Source organism: Musa acuminata, chromosome BXJ2-9 (genome assembly GCF_036884655.1).
Source record: "Musa acuminata AAA Group cultivar baxijiao chromosome BXJ2-9, Cavendish_Baxijiao_AAA, whole genome shotgun sequence".
Classification (NCBI taxonomy): Eukaryota; Viridiplantae; Streptophyta; class Magnoliopsida; order Zingiberales; family Musaceae; genus Musa; species Musa acuminata.
In genome coordinates this window covers 3909753-3923381 of record NC_088346.1, presented here as the reverse complement: position 1 = coordinate 3923381, position 13629 = coordinate 3909753, and the positions used below count along the sequence as shown (strand labels likewise).

The window sequence follows — 13629 nt, the reverse complement described above, 5'->3', positions numbered from 1 at the left end:
TTCGACTTGAGTTTAATCTGAGTTGGGGATCGGATCGAGTTTGAGATAAAAAGGGTTCGCCCAAAAAAGAGGGATGGTTTGGTCAGTGTAAGTTCGGTGGGCATGTTGGGTGTGGCGTACGACGACCTGTTATCCTTCCACCGTTAAGAGCGGGAGGTGGTCGCTGCTCTGTGAAGCCAGCCTGACGCGGTGTCCTCCGCTTTAGGATCCCGTGTGACTCAGGCTTTCGCCCAGATCATATGGCTCATCTGCTTGACTTGGAATGGGCAAGCCGAGTTACTGAACGTACACCCAACCCACTCGCGCCTAACACGCCGTCCCAACACCCTAATGCCCCCGCTTGGGTTACAAGCCAACGCTATTAGGCTCGGCGATCGAGGCGCTTTCATCCCATCTTATCAAGTGAAATAATTCTTGAAAACTAGCAATGTGGGACTAAGAATGGTACGACAACTGCTTCTTCCCCATAGCGCGCACCAAATGCTTTGGATGCTGCGGTAACTGTACGCCGACTCCGTGTCGGAAGAGACGCGAATTGAACTCCACTGGATTGTACTCCTTCCTACTCCGCCCTGAATGATACAAACCAAATGTTAGATACTTTAATCTGTGAAATTATTAGCATCAAGTAGAAATTTGGTCATATATATATATATATAGGTTAATTTGAAATTTCTATGATCATTGAGCATCGATCATAATATGTACACTCACAAGGCCTCTCACACGTTACTTTTTTATTTGCTTTTTTTGTTTCTTCTTTTAGATACCTTCTTATATAGTTCAACTCAACATTAATAATAATAATAATAATAATAATAATAATAATTTTTATTATTTTATTCCATCCATCGAAAGATATGAACTTAAATAATTGGACAGTATAAGAAAAAAGTATAATATCAACAAGACTATCTGAAGATGTATACAAAATTTAAAAACACAACTTAAATAGCACAAATCAACAAGTACATAAAGATGATCTTTATAAATCTCAAACTTATTATCAATGAAGTAAAATGCATATAAGCGTCACAATAAAATCATAGAGAGCATATGTCCCTAGTTTATTTAAGGACAAGGGATAGGGAATAAATAAAACTCTAATTAAGCTTTGACTTTATCATTATAAATATAAAAAAAAATTAAAAACATATTTTTGTAAAAGATTGACAAGAATTCAAAATTGGTTGAACAATATAACTTAAATAAAAGGAGACAACGTTGTTGTTATGTAATCCCAAAAGGTTATAATCCATTTGTGATTGATATACACGAGATAATCAATAGATCAATTATTTTTATTATTAAAATAAGCAAAAGAACATAAGTTTGGAAGAGTATATACCGTTCAAATCTATGCAGATATTATCTTAATTTTTGACATCAACATCACTATCTCAACAACATGGTTTTCCAAGCAAGTCTAAACATATAAACTATGATGTTTTCGGAAAATCGAATTCGTACCTACATAGCTTTTTATAATCAAAATAACACCAAAATTATCTGATTCAGTTTTTGATGCCAAAGGATGCGAAGGATCATGTTTGTGTTACATATTCACTGTATGATTTTGTTATGCTAGATAGTGTTAAAAAGATCCACTGAAATTATATAGTCCAAGGAGAGTCTTTTTAATCCTATATCATAGTCCTTTTGATGCATGATGTTGGGATGTACCATGATACCTTAGCAAAACTAAGCTCTATCGTAAGATGTTAGTGTTGTATATTCATATTATCATATAATAATTATAAATTTAGATGATTATAAAAAATATTTATGATATTCTGAGACCCTTTATAATCTCAAAGAGATCGAACAAAAAAGGTGATGGTTGGGATGTACCATGATACCTTAGCAAATCAAAGAGATCGAACAAAAAAGGTGATGGTTGGGATGTACCATGATACCTTAGCAAAACTAAGCTCTATAGTAAGATGTTAGTGTTGTATATCCATACTATCATATAATAATCATAAATTTAGATGATTATAAAAAATATTTATGATATTCTGAGACCCTTCATAATCTCAGAGAGATCGAACAAAAAAGGCGATGGTTTGATCAGTATTAGCCAAGTGGGTATGATGGGCGAGGCGTGCGCCAACTTGTTATCCTTCCACCGTCGAGAGCGGGAGGTATTCGCTGCTCTGTGAAGCCAGCCTGACGCTGTACCCTCCGCTTTAGGATCCAATGCGACCCGAGCCTTCGCCCGGACCGCATGGCTCAGCTGCACGACTTGGAACGGGCAAGCCGAGATTTACACGTCAACACCCCACCCACTTGGCTCTCACATTCATCCCACCACCTCAATGCCCCCGCTTGGGTAACAAGCCATGGCTACCAGGCTCGGCGATCGAGGCCCTTCATACAACCTCATATAACAGTTCAAGCAACTAAATAAACAGGCGATGTGGGACTAAAGATGGTGCTCACTGCGATACCCAAAGAAGTGTTGGGTGTCGACAGTAATACAACAGCGCCCTGTTACAAACCTAATATCATAAATTGGTACATTTGGAAGGAATCCTTAACAAAAGTATGATTCTACTCTGCTGTAACGAACAACGACAAATCCAGTTATAGCCGCAACTAAGGTTATCCTCGACTTCCACCCTCTGCCTGGGCTCTCTTCCTCCTCCTAAATCTTTGTTCTCTTAAAACCCTCCTCAAACCCCCTTTTTAACCCCTTAACTCGAAGTTGATCATCCGATTGCTTCCACTGCCGCGAGCGAGATAGAGAACGCCTTCGAGATCAGGTCGTCGTCCCGCGGCAAGGAAGGAGGCCGGTCCACGTCGGTCAAGAAATCCGCCACCGTCGGTTAGCTGATGATGGTCCAGATGAGGGTCTCTGAATGGACGGATTCCCGGACACGGAAGGGTTTGCTGCGGGACGGGTGACCACCTCTGCAGAGTAGCGCAAGTTGCTCTTCTTTCTTGTTTCAGCGTTCTTCTTTGGAGTTAATATACCATCTGGTAAAGTTGGAGGAACTGATCGGACTTCGTAAACTATATATATATATATATATATATATATATATATATATATATATATATATCTCAGGGGTTATGAACTGTATGTTATCATTGATCAGGCATTGATTACCTACAGTGCTGCATAGATGCCTGTTTCTAGGATCAAATTTAAAATGTCAATATGCTCTTGATAATTCTAGTGAATGACGGGACTATTGTGATGAGTTGTTTTCTTTTTCATTAGATGTAGTAGATCTTTGTTGACAATTTGGTGTGGTAGGATCTAAAGATCCAAATACTTGATTAGTTCGTGTCTCCTTTCCTTGCAATGATTGAATGCATTTCATTTGGGTGTATATTGTTCAAAAAAATACCTATTTGAAAAGCTATCTGTTTGATTGGTAATTAGTATTTGAGTTCCTATGGTTTCTCCAGTTAGTTGGTAATTAGAGTTCCTATAGTTTCTACAAAATATGTTTGATTGGTAATTAGTATTTCAGTTCCTATAGTTTCTCCAATTAGTTGGTAATTAATTTTCCTCCATCCTGACAGCTTTGGAAGATGTGTGGAGTCAATGGTGCTGCCGCTGGAGTTACTGCAGCAGTTCAATACTTCAGATTTTCCTGATCAGCAAGAATATGAAGCTGATACTGTGTCCACTTGAGCATCCTCTTCTTCCATCAGAGAAAGCAGATACTGTGTCACAATGGCTTAGGCAGATTATGTGTGTAGACTCAGTGAAGCCAATTGAAACTGGAAGAAATTCAGAGTCAATGCAAGTTCTGTGGAGTGCAGTGATGTCCTTTGCATGCAGATCTCCTAAGGATCTGCTTTGGATCTTTGCCACTGGGCTGATGGTTTTCCACTAAATCTCCATCTATATCGAATGTTATTAGAAGCTTGTTTTGATGGCACCAATGATGGATCAATAATTGATGGAATTGATGAGATCTTGGAGTTGATAAAGAAGACTTGGGTAATCCTTGGCATAAACCAGATGCTTCACAATCTTTTTCTTTGCCTGGGTTTTGTTTCACCGTTTTGTAACAAATGGTCAAGCAGACATTGATCTGTTGATTGCAGCTGATAACCAGATGGCTGAAGTTGCAAAGGATGCAAAAGTAACAAATGATCCAGAATATTTAAAAATATTGAGTTCAACTTTGAGCTCAATATTAGGGTGGACAGAGAACATTCTTCTTTCATACCATGATACTTTCAGTGCTAGTAACATTGAAAATTTTCAAGGTATCATATCGCTAGGAGTATCAGCGGCTAAGATACTAGTTGAAGACATTTCTAATGAATATCATCATAAGAGGAGAGAGGAAACTGATGTAGCTCGCAGCAGGGTTGATACATGCATTCAGTCTTCACTTCGTACTGCTTTTGTTCAGGTAATCTGCAGAATTGTGAATTTGGGTTCCTATTGACCTGCTTGGTCCTGTTTCCTTTGCCATTTCCACATGTTCATGGTTTTTGCTAGATCAAACAATATTTTCACATGTCATTAATCATTTGTACTATTGTATGTTTTTTTTTCCCTTCAGATCACCCAAATGGCAAATTTTGAATGTATCTTTGAACAGTTCCCTGGCATGCAGTAGTGCAAATTTTATTTATGTTTTCTGACACTATATACATACCTGTTAAACTATTATTGAAATGATGGACAAAATGTTGGTTTTCTACTCGAAACACTTTATGATTTTATTATATCTTCGTGTTAATTACTAACAATTTCTCAGCCAATAACTGATTTGATGCAGAGAATGGAATTAGCAGATTCTGGCAGGCTATCATCAAAGAACCAAAATACTTCTACTCCTGTTCTTTCCATCCTGTCGAAGGGCATTGGTGAAGTAGCAAGAAAAGAAAAGTCATGTTCAGTCCAATACTAAAGAAATGACATTCCCTCGCTGCAGGTGTTGCTGTTGCTACCCTTCATTCTTGTTATGGAGATGAACTAAAGCAGTTCATATTGAACACTACGGAACTAACACCAGATACAGATGAAGTACTTAAAGCTGCCGACAAGTATGGGGGCACATCATTGTTGTTGTGCATATTGTTGTTGAAGATTCTGTCGATAGCAAGGATGGGGGTAAGCCATTAATCAAAGAGATGCCACCTTATGAGGTTGATTCTGGAATTGCCAATCTTGTTAAAGTGTGGATCAAGAAAAGAGCACACAAACTAAAGGAGTATGTTGATCAGAACTTGCAGCAAGAGGTTTGTTCTTTTACCTATGCATGTAGCTTTTTTTAATCATACAAAAAAAATAAAGGAATGGTTTAATATATGTTTGCTAATTTCTAGTTTACTAAAGTTCTCCATGGTTATGTTTTTTCTATATCTGAATAAAGATGTAAACTAGTAGTTACTTGATTAGTTGATTGTATTTATAACCCTTATATTATATCTTATACTTGTACTCATTTCATTAGTTTGTAATACAAGTTGTAGAAACTTCATTTTCTTCACTAGTACTAAGAAAAACTGATGATTCCTGCTGTTTAATAAGGATATGTTTTTGACACCTTTGTATAAAAAAAAGGAAGGCATATCCAGTTGCTTGAGTCTCTCACCAATGCGGGATCTGAAGAGGGTCAATGTACACAGTCTTATCTTTAAATATTTAAAGAGGTTGTTTTCGTTACTCAAACCTTGGTCTCCCAGGTTTCAAAGAAGCAACCTTAACTTTACTGATTTTTACACCTTTGTATAATATTTTTATTTCATTTTACCTGCAGCGTGTTTTTCCTATAGCAAGCTTGTTTCAGTTCTTTCCACTTGGGTTACTAAGTGCAAGATTGCAGGATACATTTAACTCATTCTTTGGCACTTATTTAATGAATTTCTCTTTGGTTCTTTCTTAGATTTTCTTTGTTTGCATAAGTCGAGTTTTTGCCTATCGTGCATGTAGCAAAGTTTGGTACATGTATTCTGGGAATTATTAGTTAATATATTTTGTGACTTCTTAACTTGAGAACTCAAGATGTTCCAACGTGTATCATATTTTATGTTTTCCAACTTTCAAGACTTGGAATATGACTAGATTCTACAAGTTAGCTATAACTTCCCATATCAAGTGACCGATATTGGTTTGTGGAATGTCTGTAGGATTGGAACCCAAGGGTGCGATTGAAGTTCTACTGATAATTGATGAAACTTTAGATGCATTCTTTCAACTGCCTATACAGATGCAGAAAGCCATGCTGTCTGAGTTGTTAGTAGAACTTGATTAAAGTCTGCAACATTATGCATTAAAGGTGAAGTCTGGATGCGGTACGTATCAAGTAATGATGTGAACTAGTTTCTTTATTCGGTGGAATAATAAACCTAGTACTTCCCCTTTAGGAACACAAAGCAGTTTTATTCCTCCATTGCCAGCATTAACCAGATGTGAGATTGGTTCAAAACCAAGGAAGGAAAAAGAGAGGCTACAGGACATGCCAGAAAGGAAATCTCAAGTTGGATCAACAAATGGAGATGGCTGTTACGGTCTTTCACAGCTATGCATATGCATACGTGTGAATTCACTTAATTATATTTGGACAGAGTTGGAGAACCTAGAAAAGAAAATTATAACTTGTTCAAGGAATGTTGAGTCAGCCCAAGCAGATTATATTAAATGGGTTGCATATCAGTTTTAAACTTACTCGTGCTGCTTGTCATGAAAGAATTCTGCGACTATGTGAGACAACAGCATTCAAGGTGATCTTCCATGACTTGAATCACGTTCTATGGGATGCCTTATACATTGGTGACACTGCTTTTTGTGGAATTGATCCTTTCAGAAAGGAACTTCACCCTGCTGCTATGGAGATGATATCAAATACTGTGCCCAAGAGGGTGAGAAATCGTGTCGTAACTGCACTAATGAAAGCTTCTTTTGATGAGTTTTAGCTAGTTCTAGCCGATGGCCCATTTCGAGCATTCTCTTGCCAAGATTCAGAGATAATAGAGGACTTTAGATTGCTCAAGGCAATTTACCTGGCTGATGGCGCCGGTTTGCCCCAGGAACTGGTTGAAAAGGCTTCATCACAAGTGAAAAGTGTGCTGCGCCTATTCTACGCCGAGACTGAGAGCCTCATTGAGCAGTTTAAATATCACCGCAGGGATGAACTCAAACCACCTAATCGTTTTCATGGAGGTGTTCCTGAACATCATCTAATAGGTGCAGACGCTAATGGGTATGATATAACTTGTTATTTCGTTCTTACCTTAATTTGTTCAATATGAGGCTCCAACAAAATAGAAAGAGATAGCGAAGTATTACCCTACCTCGGTTTGTGGATAAGTTATCCTTGTTCGACCGACGATCCTTTTCGATGGATTATAACGACTTGCTCGATCATAATAGCCCCTAGCTAATGCAAACCAGGATTCTGAAGGTGATTGCGATGGCAAGTTCATCACTCTCGGCCAACTCTTCAAGCACATCAGTGATACTCACATGATGATGTCATCGAGAACGATGGCTACGCCTCCCTAGAGCACCACGTCCTCGAGCTCAATGACTTCGCACTCAAAGGTGATGTTGGCAACCTTGGATCCATCTTGAATTTCATCTTTAATGGGGCGAGGGAATAGGAGATCTTCATGATGTTGGGGATAAATGGGGAGCCAAACTCATTGTGATTGACACCCTCACTAACCACATCATGTAGGAGAGCTTGTAAGGTCCCATCACCCTCAACGGTGAGATGCTTGAGGGGTAGCTCTATGAGGTGATTTTCGCTTGTGTAATGCATGACAACGCATTGTACCCCATGTTTATCGTGGAAGAGACCTTGATGTCCTCCATCGAGTTTTGGCTATCGCAATCATTGTCTACCTCCAAGAAGAAGAGTTGGGTACAAGCACTCATCGATTAGCTCGGCCTCCCATCCGTCACCAACACCATCGTTGATGATGAGATCCATCGTGACGTCTCCGACAAAGAATATCATCATGTGTTGATCATAATTGACATTATCCACGGTAGAAAGAAGATTTGAAATCTATCACTGCGAGAAGACCCGAGATCTGCTATGATAGAGGAGAAATGAAATTCGCTATGGCAGAAACAAGATTTGAAACCTGCCATAATAGGAAGACATGAGATTTGACAAAGAAGGAACATGAAATTTATAATAGAAGAAAGAAGATTTGAAGCCTGCCACGATAGGAAGACTCGAGATCCGTTATGGCAAAGAAGGGACATGAAATTCGTCATGGTAGAAAGAATATTTGAAGTCCGTCACAATTGGAAGACCCGAGATCCGCTACGACAAAGAAGGGATATGAAATATGGTATGACAAAAGAAGATTTAAAGCCCGCCATAATAAGAAAACTCGAGATATGCTATAGTATAAAAGGGACACGAAATTCACCATGACGGAGAGAAGCTTTGAAGCCCGCCATGGGGGAAAACTCGAGATCCGTTATGGTGAAGGGATATGAAATCCACTACGACGGAGAGAATATTTGAAACCCATCGAAGACCCGAGACTCACTATAATGGAGAATAGACATAAAATTCATCATGACGGAAAAAAGATTTGAAGCCCACCATGGTAGGAAAACCCAAGACTCGCTACAACGGAGAAATGACATGAAATCTATCACGATAAAGAGAAGATTTGAAGCTTGCCATGGTGGGAAGACATAAGATACGCTACAGTGGAAAGGGGACTTAAAATCCGTTATGGTGGAGGTGCAAGGCAAAATGCACCCAAGATAAATCCAGAAAAACTTAACTTGCACCAAAATAAATCTGCTATGGCAGAAGCACAAAGCTAAATGTGCCTAAGATACGTAGATTAAAGAAACCTAACTCACACTAAGATAAATCTACTATGATCGAGGTGCAAGGCCAAATGCGCTTCAAATGCATAAGTTGAGAATACCCGACCCTCGCCAAGATAAATCTGCTACTATGGAGGCGCAAAGTCATATGCACTCAAGATACATGAGTCGAGAAAACTCGACCCGCGCCAAAATAAATCAACTATGACAGAGGCATAATGTCAAATACGCCTAAGCCACATGAGTTAAGAAAACTCAACTCGCGCTAAGATAAATCCGCTATAACGTAGGCACGAGGCCAAATGCACCTGAGACGCATGAGTTGAGAAAACCTTATCTACACCAAGATAAATCCACTATAGTGAAAGCAGAAGGCCAAATGCACCTTAGACATGTAAGCTAGGAAAACCTGACTCATGCCAAAATAAATCCGCTATGATGGAGTTGCAAGGCCAAATGTGCCCAAGATGTGGGAGTCGGAAACACGACCTACACCAAGATAAATCTGCTATGGTGGAGGTGCAAGATTAGATGTGCCCAAGACGCGTGAGTTGGAAAAACTAGACCCATGCTAAGATAAATCCACTATGGCAGAGGCACAAGGCCAGATGCGTCCAAGACACGTGAGTCGGGAAAACCCAACCTATGTCAAGATAAATCCGTTATGGTAGAGGCGGAAGGCCAAATGCGCCTAAGATGTATAAGTCGGGAAAACCCAACCCGCTAAGAAAAACCTACTATGGTGGAAGCGCAAGGCCAACTGCACTAAAGACGCATAAGTTCGAAAAACCTAACCAGTGTTAAGATAAATCTGCTATGTTGGAGGTGTAAGGCCAAATGCGTCTAAGATGTATGAGTCGAGAAAACTTGACCCATGCGAAGATAAATCCGCTATGAGGAAGGTGTAAGGCCAAATACGCCCAAGACACGTGAATTGGAAAAACTCGACCCACTCCAATATAACTTCGCTATGGCAAAGGCATAAGACAAATGCACCCGAGACACGTGAGTCAAGAAAACCCTACCCGTGCCAAAAGAAATCCGCTATAGCGAAGACACAAGGCAAATGTACCCGGGATACATGAGTTGAAAAAATCCTACCCGTGCCAATAGAAACATAGGTCAACGTGCTCGAGACACTTGAATAAAAAAAACCTAACTCGCATAAAGAGACTCATTATGACGAGGGCATAAGGCCTAATGTACTTGAGACACCTGATTCGAAAAACTCAACCCGTAAGATGAAAAACCAAACAACGTGCTTTGAGCCCCTCTCGCAAGAGTCCCAAAGTATGCCTTTGGATGGGAGGGACAAATGATAGAGAATTTACCATCAACTAACATGTAGTTACCACATATCATCCAAGTCATCCTTCGTATGCCTATGTGTACATAAACACAAGCTTCCTTTTAATTTATTATGGAAAGAAGATAATCACAAACTTTTTTTTCTTCCTTTATAACAAACAAGATAATCCTAAGCTCTTTTATCTTCCTTTATGATAAGTATATCATAAATTTTCTTTTCCTCCTTCAAGGTATAAAAACATATCATAAATAGGAAAATAGAGGACTTTCTCTTTTCTTGAACTACTCGAGCCTACATTTACGGATCTCATATTGTTAACTTGAGTGTCGAAGGGACAAAGTCGAGAAACCTCTGTTAACTTTGGTCTTCGTGTAGGTGTTATATTGAGAACGTAATACTTTCACCTCGGGAGCTCGATATCTCCACCTCGAAGTCATCTCGGAACCACTTCGAAAAGACAATCTTGTGCATATAGGTTTGGACCATATTGGAATGACCAAGAATATTTCTTCCTAACACTAGTGAAGCCTAATTGAATGATGTAATGCTTTATAAATTGTTGCACTGCTCGGCACCAAAATATTGCATTTGTTTCTATAAATTTTTTTTATATTAAGACAGGTTGCTGGCCTTTCAGCGATACAAAGAATATTCTTGATGCCAACATGAAATATCTCAATCGATCTATCAAACACAATATCTCACTTAGCTCACCACTTCATCAAGTCAGATGATTCCAGTTTCAAGAGTGGCATTATTCATGGAACACAACCCTGTCTTCCCTTACGAGCAATTCGAATTCAAGCTGAAACTGTAGCCGAGCTGTGTCCTGGGGCTTTGGCAACTCTTCTCTCCCACATCAACCTTCTAACTCTCTCTACCTCCCCCCACTTCTTTGCCGCTGCATAAATGTTCGACAGCACTACATACACCCCATCGTTCCATGGCTCCAGCTCCAACAGGTTCCTCGCTGCCCACTCGCCGACCTCCACATTAACATGCTTCTCACAGGCACCCAGCAATGTCCCCCATATCACCACATTTGCATCCATTGGCATCCTCTCCACCACGGCTCTTGCCTCCACCAGTCGCCCCACCCTACCCAGCATATCCACCACACACCCATAATGTGCCACCGTAGGCTCCAAACTGTACTCCTCAGCCATTGCCTCCAGGTAGTTCATGCCCTCTTCCACCAATCCCCCATGCGCACACGCACTCAGCAAACCAACGAACGTCACCTGGTTCGCCCGCACTCCTTCCTGCTGCATCACCCGGAAGAAGTCCAGTGCAGCGACTTCCTCACCATGCATCGCCAGGCCCATGATCATTGCTGTCCAGGACGAGACATCCCGGCTCGCCATTCTCGAGAACACCTTGTACGCGAGGTCCGTCCTCCCGCATTTGGCATACATATCCACCAACGAATTCGAGAGCATCACGTCTAACCTCCCTGACCGCCCTGCCTGCAGGAGACACTTGTGCACTTGCTGCGCCAGACCGAGGTCACCTAACCCACCGCAGGCCGAGGCCACGCTGACCATCGTCACGTCATCCGGCACGAGCCCACTTCTTCGTAGCTCTACGAACATATCAACTGCTTCCGCCAATCGACCGCCCTGCGCGAGTCCGCTTATGACGGCATTCCACGACCCAAGCTTTCTCTGCGCGTTTTGGTCGAACACCTTCATCGCCGAGTCGAACACGCCGGCCTTGGCGTAGAGGCTAATGAGACCGCTCTCGGTAAACTCGTGGTTCTCGAGTCCGAGCTTGACAGCGGTGCAGTGGAGCTGTCCGCCGGCATGGAGGGCGAATAGGAGGGCGACGGCCTTGAGGGCGAGCGGGAGGGTGTAGCGGTCGGGCACGGTGCCGGAGCGGGACATTTGGGCGTATAGCAGGAGAGACGTGCGGGGGCGGACGAGGCGGAGATAACACCGCATGAGGGCGTTCCAGTGGAAGGGAGCGCGGAGGAGGTGGGCGCGGAGGACGTGGGCGTGCGTCTGCGCCAGATCCTCCGGGTCCGCGCAGGACTCGAGACGGGCTGCCGCCTCCGCGGCAGGATCGCCAAGGCATTGCTCGGAGGAGAAGAGAGAGCGGGAAAAGTGGAGATGCGAGGGAGAGGAGGAGGGAAGGTTGGTCTCGGTGGCGGTGGCGGTGGCGGTGGTGAGACGAGAGAAGAGAGGGTGGAGGGAGCGCATAGCACAGCAGGCATTTGGGTGCGCGAAGGACGGTAAAAGAGGTTATCCGCATGATACATAAAAGATTTACATGCATACCGTTACGCTTAACCCTGACCGTGCCTTGCTTACGTCAGGCTTCCATAAGACCACATCACCTGAGAAACATTTCGGGGTGATTCAGTCATTCCTGAGAAACTTACGAAGGTACAAAAATTCCCAGTTTTACGGCAAGATTACCGATAGAAGTTGCAGCGATCAAGTCCTACACGGCCTCCCATCAAAGGAGGCTTTCCTCTTTCCCAAGACACAGTGATAGCAACTGTTCAGATATTACTTGTAGTTGGTTACCAGAAGAAGGCTATCATCCTTCGGCGGAGGCGACGCCGAGACCGATCTCTGCCTCCACCCTCTCGGCCACGCCCTGCGCCAGCTTTTCCAGATACGCGACGAACTCTTGCTGGGTCCATCCTTTCACCGGGTCCGCGGCGAAGGACCACACGAGGCAGCACCCCTCGGCGGCGCAGCCCGGGTCGGGGGCGACCGCGAACGTGGCGCGGTACCAGGCGAAGCCCTTGTTGGTCTCCACGATCTCGTAGGTGTAGGAGCGGCCGGCGGGGTCCATGGCAAGGAGCCGCTCCTTGGACCACCCCGTGGGCTGGGTGGGGTCGGAGCGGTTGAGGGGTCCGCCGCAGTAGCGCACGCAGCCGGGCTGGCCGTCGACGCCCTCCAGCTTGTGGCAGGTGCGGACGGAGGGAACCCACCGGTGGAGGCTGCAGAAGCCCTTGAGGAGGGACCAGGCCTGCTCGGGCGTCGCGGCGCGGATTCTGGCCGTCACCTTGCCCTCCCATCCCGACTTGGGTTGTGCTATTGTCTCCATCGCTCGTTACAGAGACGGGAAGGGACACGGAACAATGCGCGTTGTATCGGGGGACGAAGAGGCGAGGTGGTGGGACCTAAAATTCCTTGTAGACCACGTGGTTGTAGATTGACATTTTGCAAATCCATGTGGACCTAATTAGTTACTAAATCTTTCAGAAATTTAGCAAATTGTAGAAAAACAGAAAATGTCAGTAAAAGTTGAAACGATGAGCTAATTCTAAGAACTCCCCCCATCCAATCTCAGACCAATTTTCCAATTCTGTTCCAAATCAGACCAATCAACTCAGTCCTAAAGGTCACCGTAGAGATCCAAATATGAATCAGGGGGGACCACCGAGCCTTGTTGAAACTGCAATATGAGTAGAAAATTGAATTAGATAAAAAAATATTTTCAATATATAAATATTAATCAAAACTTAATTATACAACAAATTTGGCGTGGGAAGGCTGTGCTCATGAAGGACGATTTCTAAAAAAAAATAAAT

At 42.6% G+C, this 13629-nt stretch overlaps 2 protein-coding genes and 1 pseudogene across 2 annotated transcripts; 1 reads left to right on the top strand and 2 right to left on the bottom strand.

The window, feature by feature from the left end:
* The first annotated feature begins 2431 nt into the window (after window positions 1-2431).
* On the top strand, window positions 2432-7789 carry LOC135623982 (protein unc-13 homolog; annotated as a pseudogene).
* A 2867-nt stretch (window positions 7790-10656) lies between these two features.
* LOC135622613 (pentatricopeptide repeat-containing protein At1g77170, mitochondrial-like) lies at window positions 10657-12283 on the bottom strand. Its single transcript, XM_065124617.1, has one exon. It carries the CDS (start codon window positions 12281-12283, stop codon window positions 10886-10888), a length of 1398 nt encoding a protein of 465 aa, XP_064980689.1. The 3' UTR covers window positions 10657-10885.
* Window positions 12284-12311: 28 nt separating this feature from the next.
* LOC135622614 (lachrymatory-factor synthase-like) lies at window positions 12312-13155 on the bottom strand. Its single transcript, XM_065124618.1, has 2 exons — window positions 12503-13155; window positions 12312-12420 (listed from the first exon to the last, which is right to left on the bottom strand). The coding sequence occupies exon 1, from the start codon at window positions 13140-13142 to the stop codon at window positions 12627-12629; it is 516 nt and encodes a 171-aa protein (XP_064980690.1). The 5' UTR covers window positions 13143-13155; the 3' UTR covers window positions 12312-12420; window positions 12503-12626.
* Window positions 13156-13629: the final 474 nt, after the last annotated feature.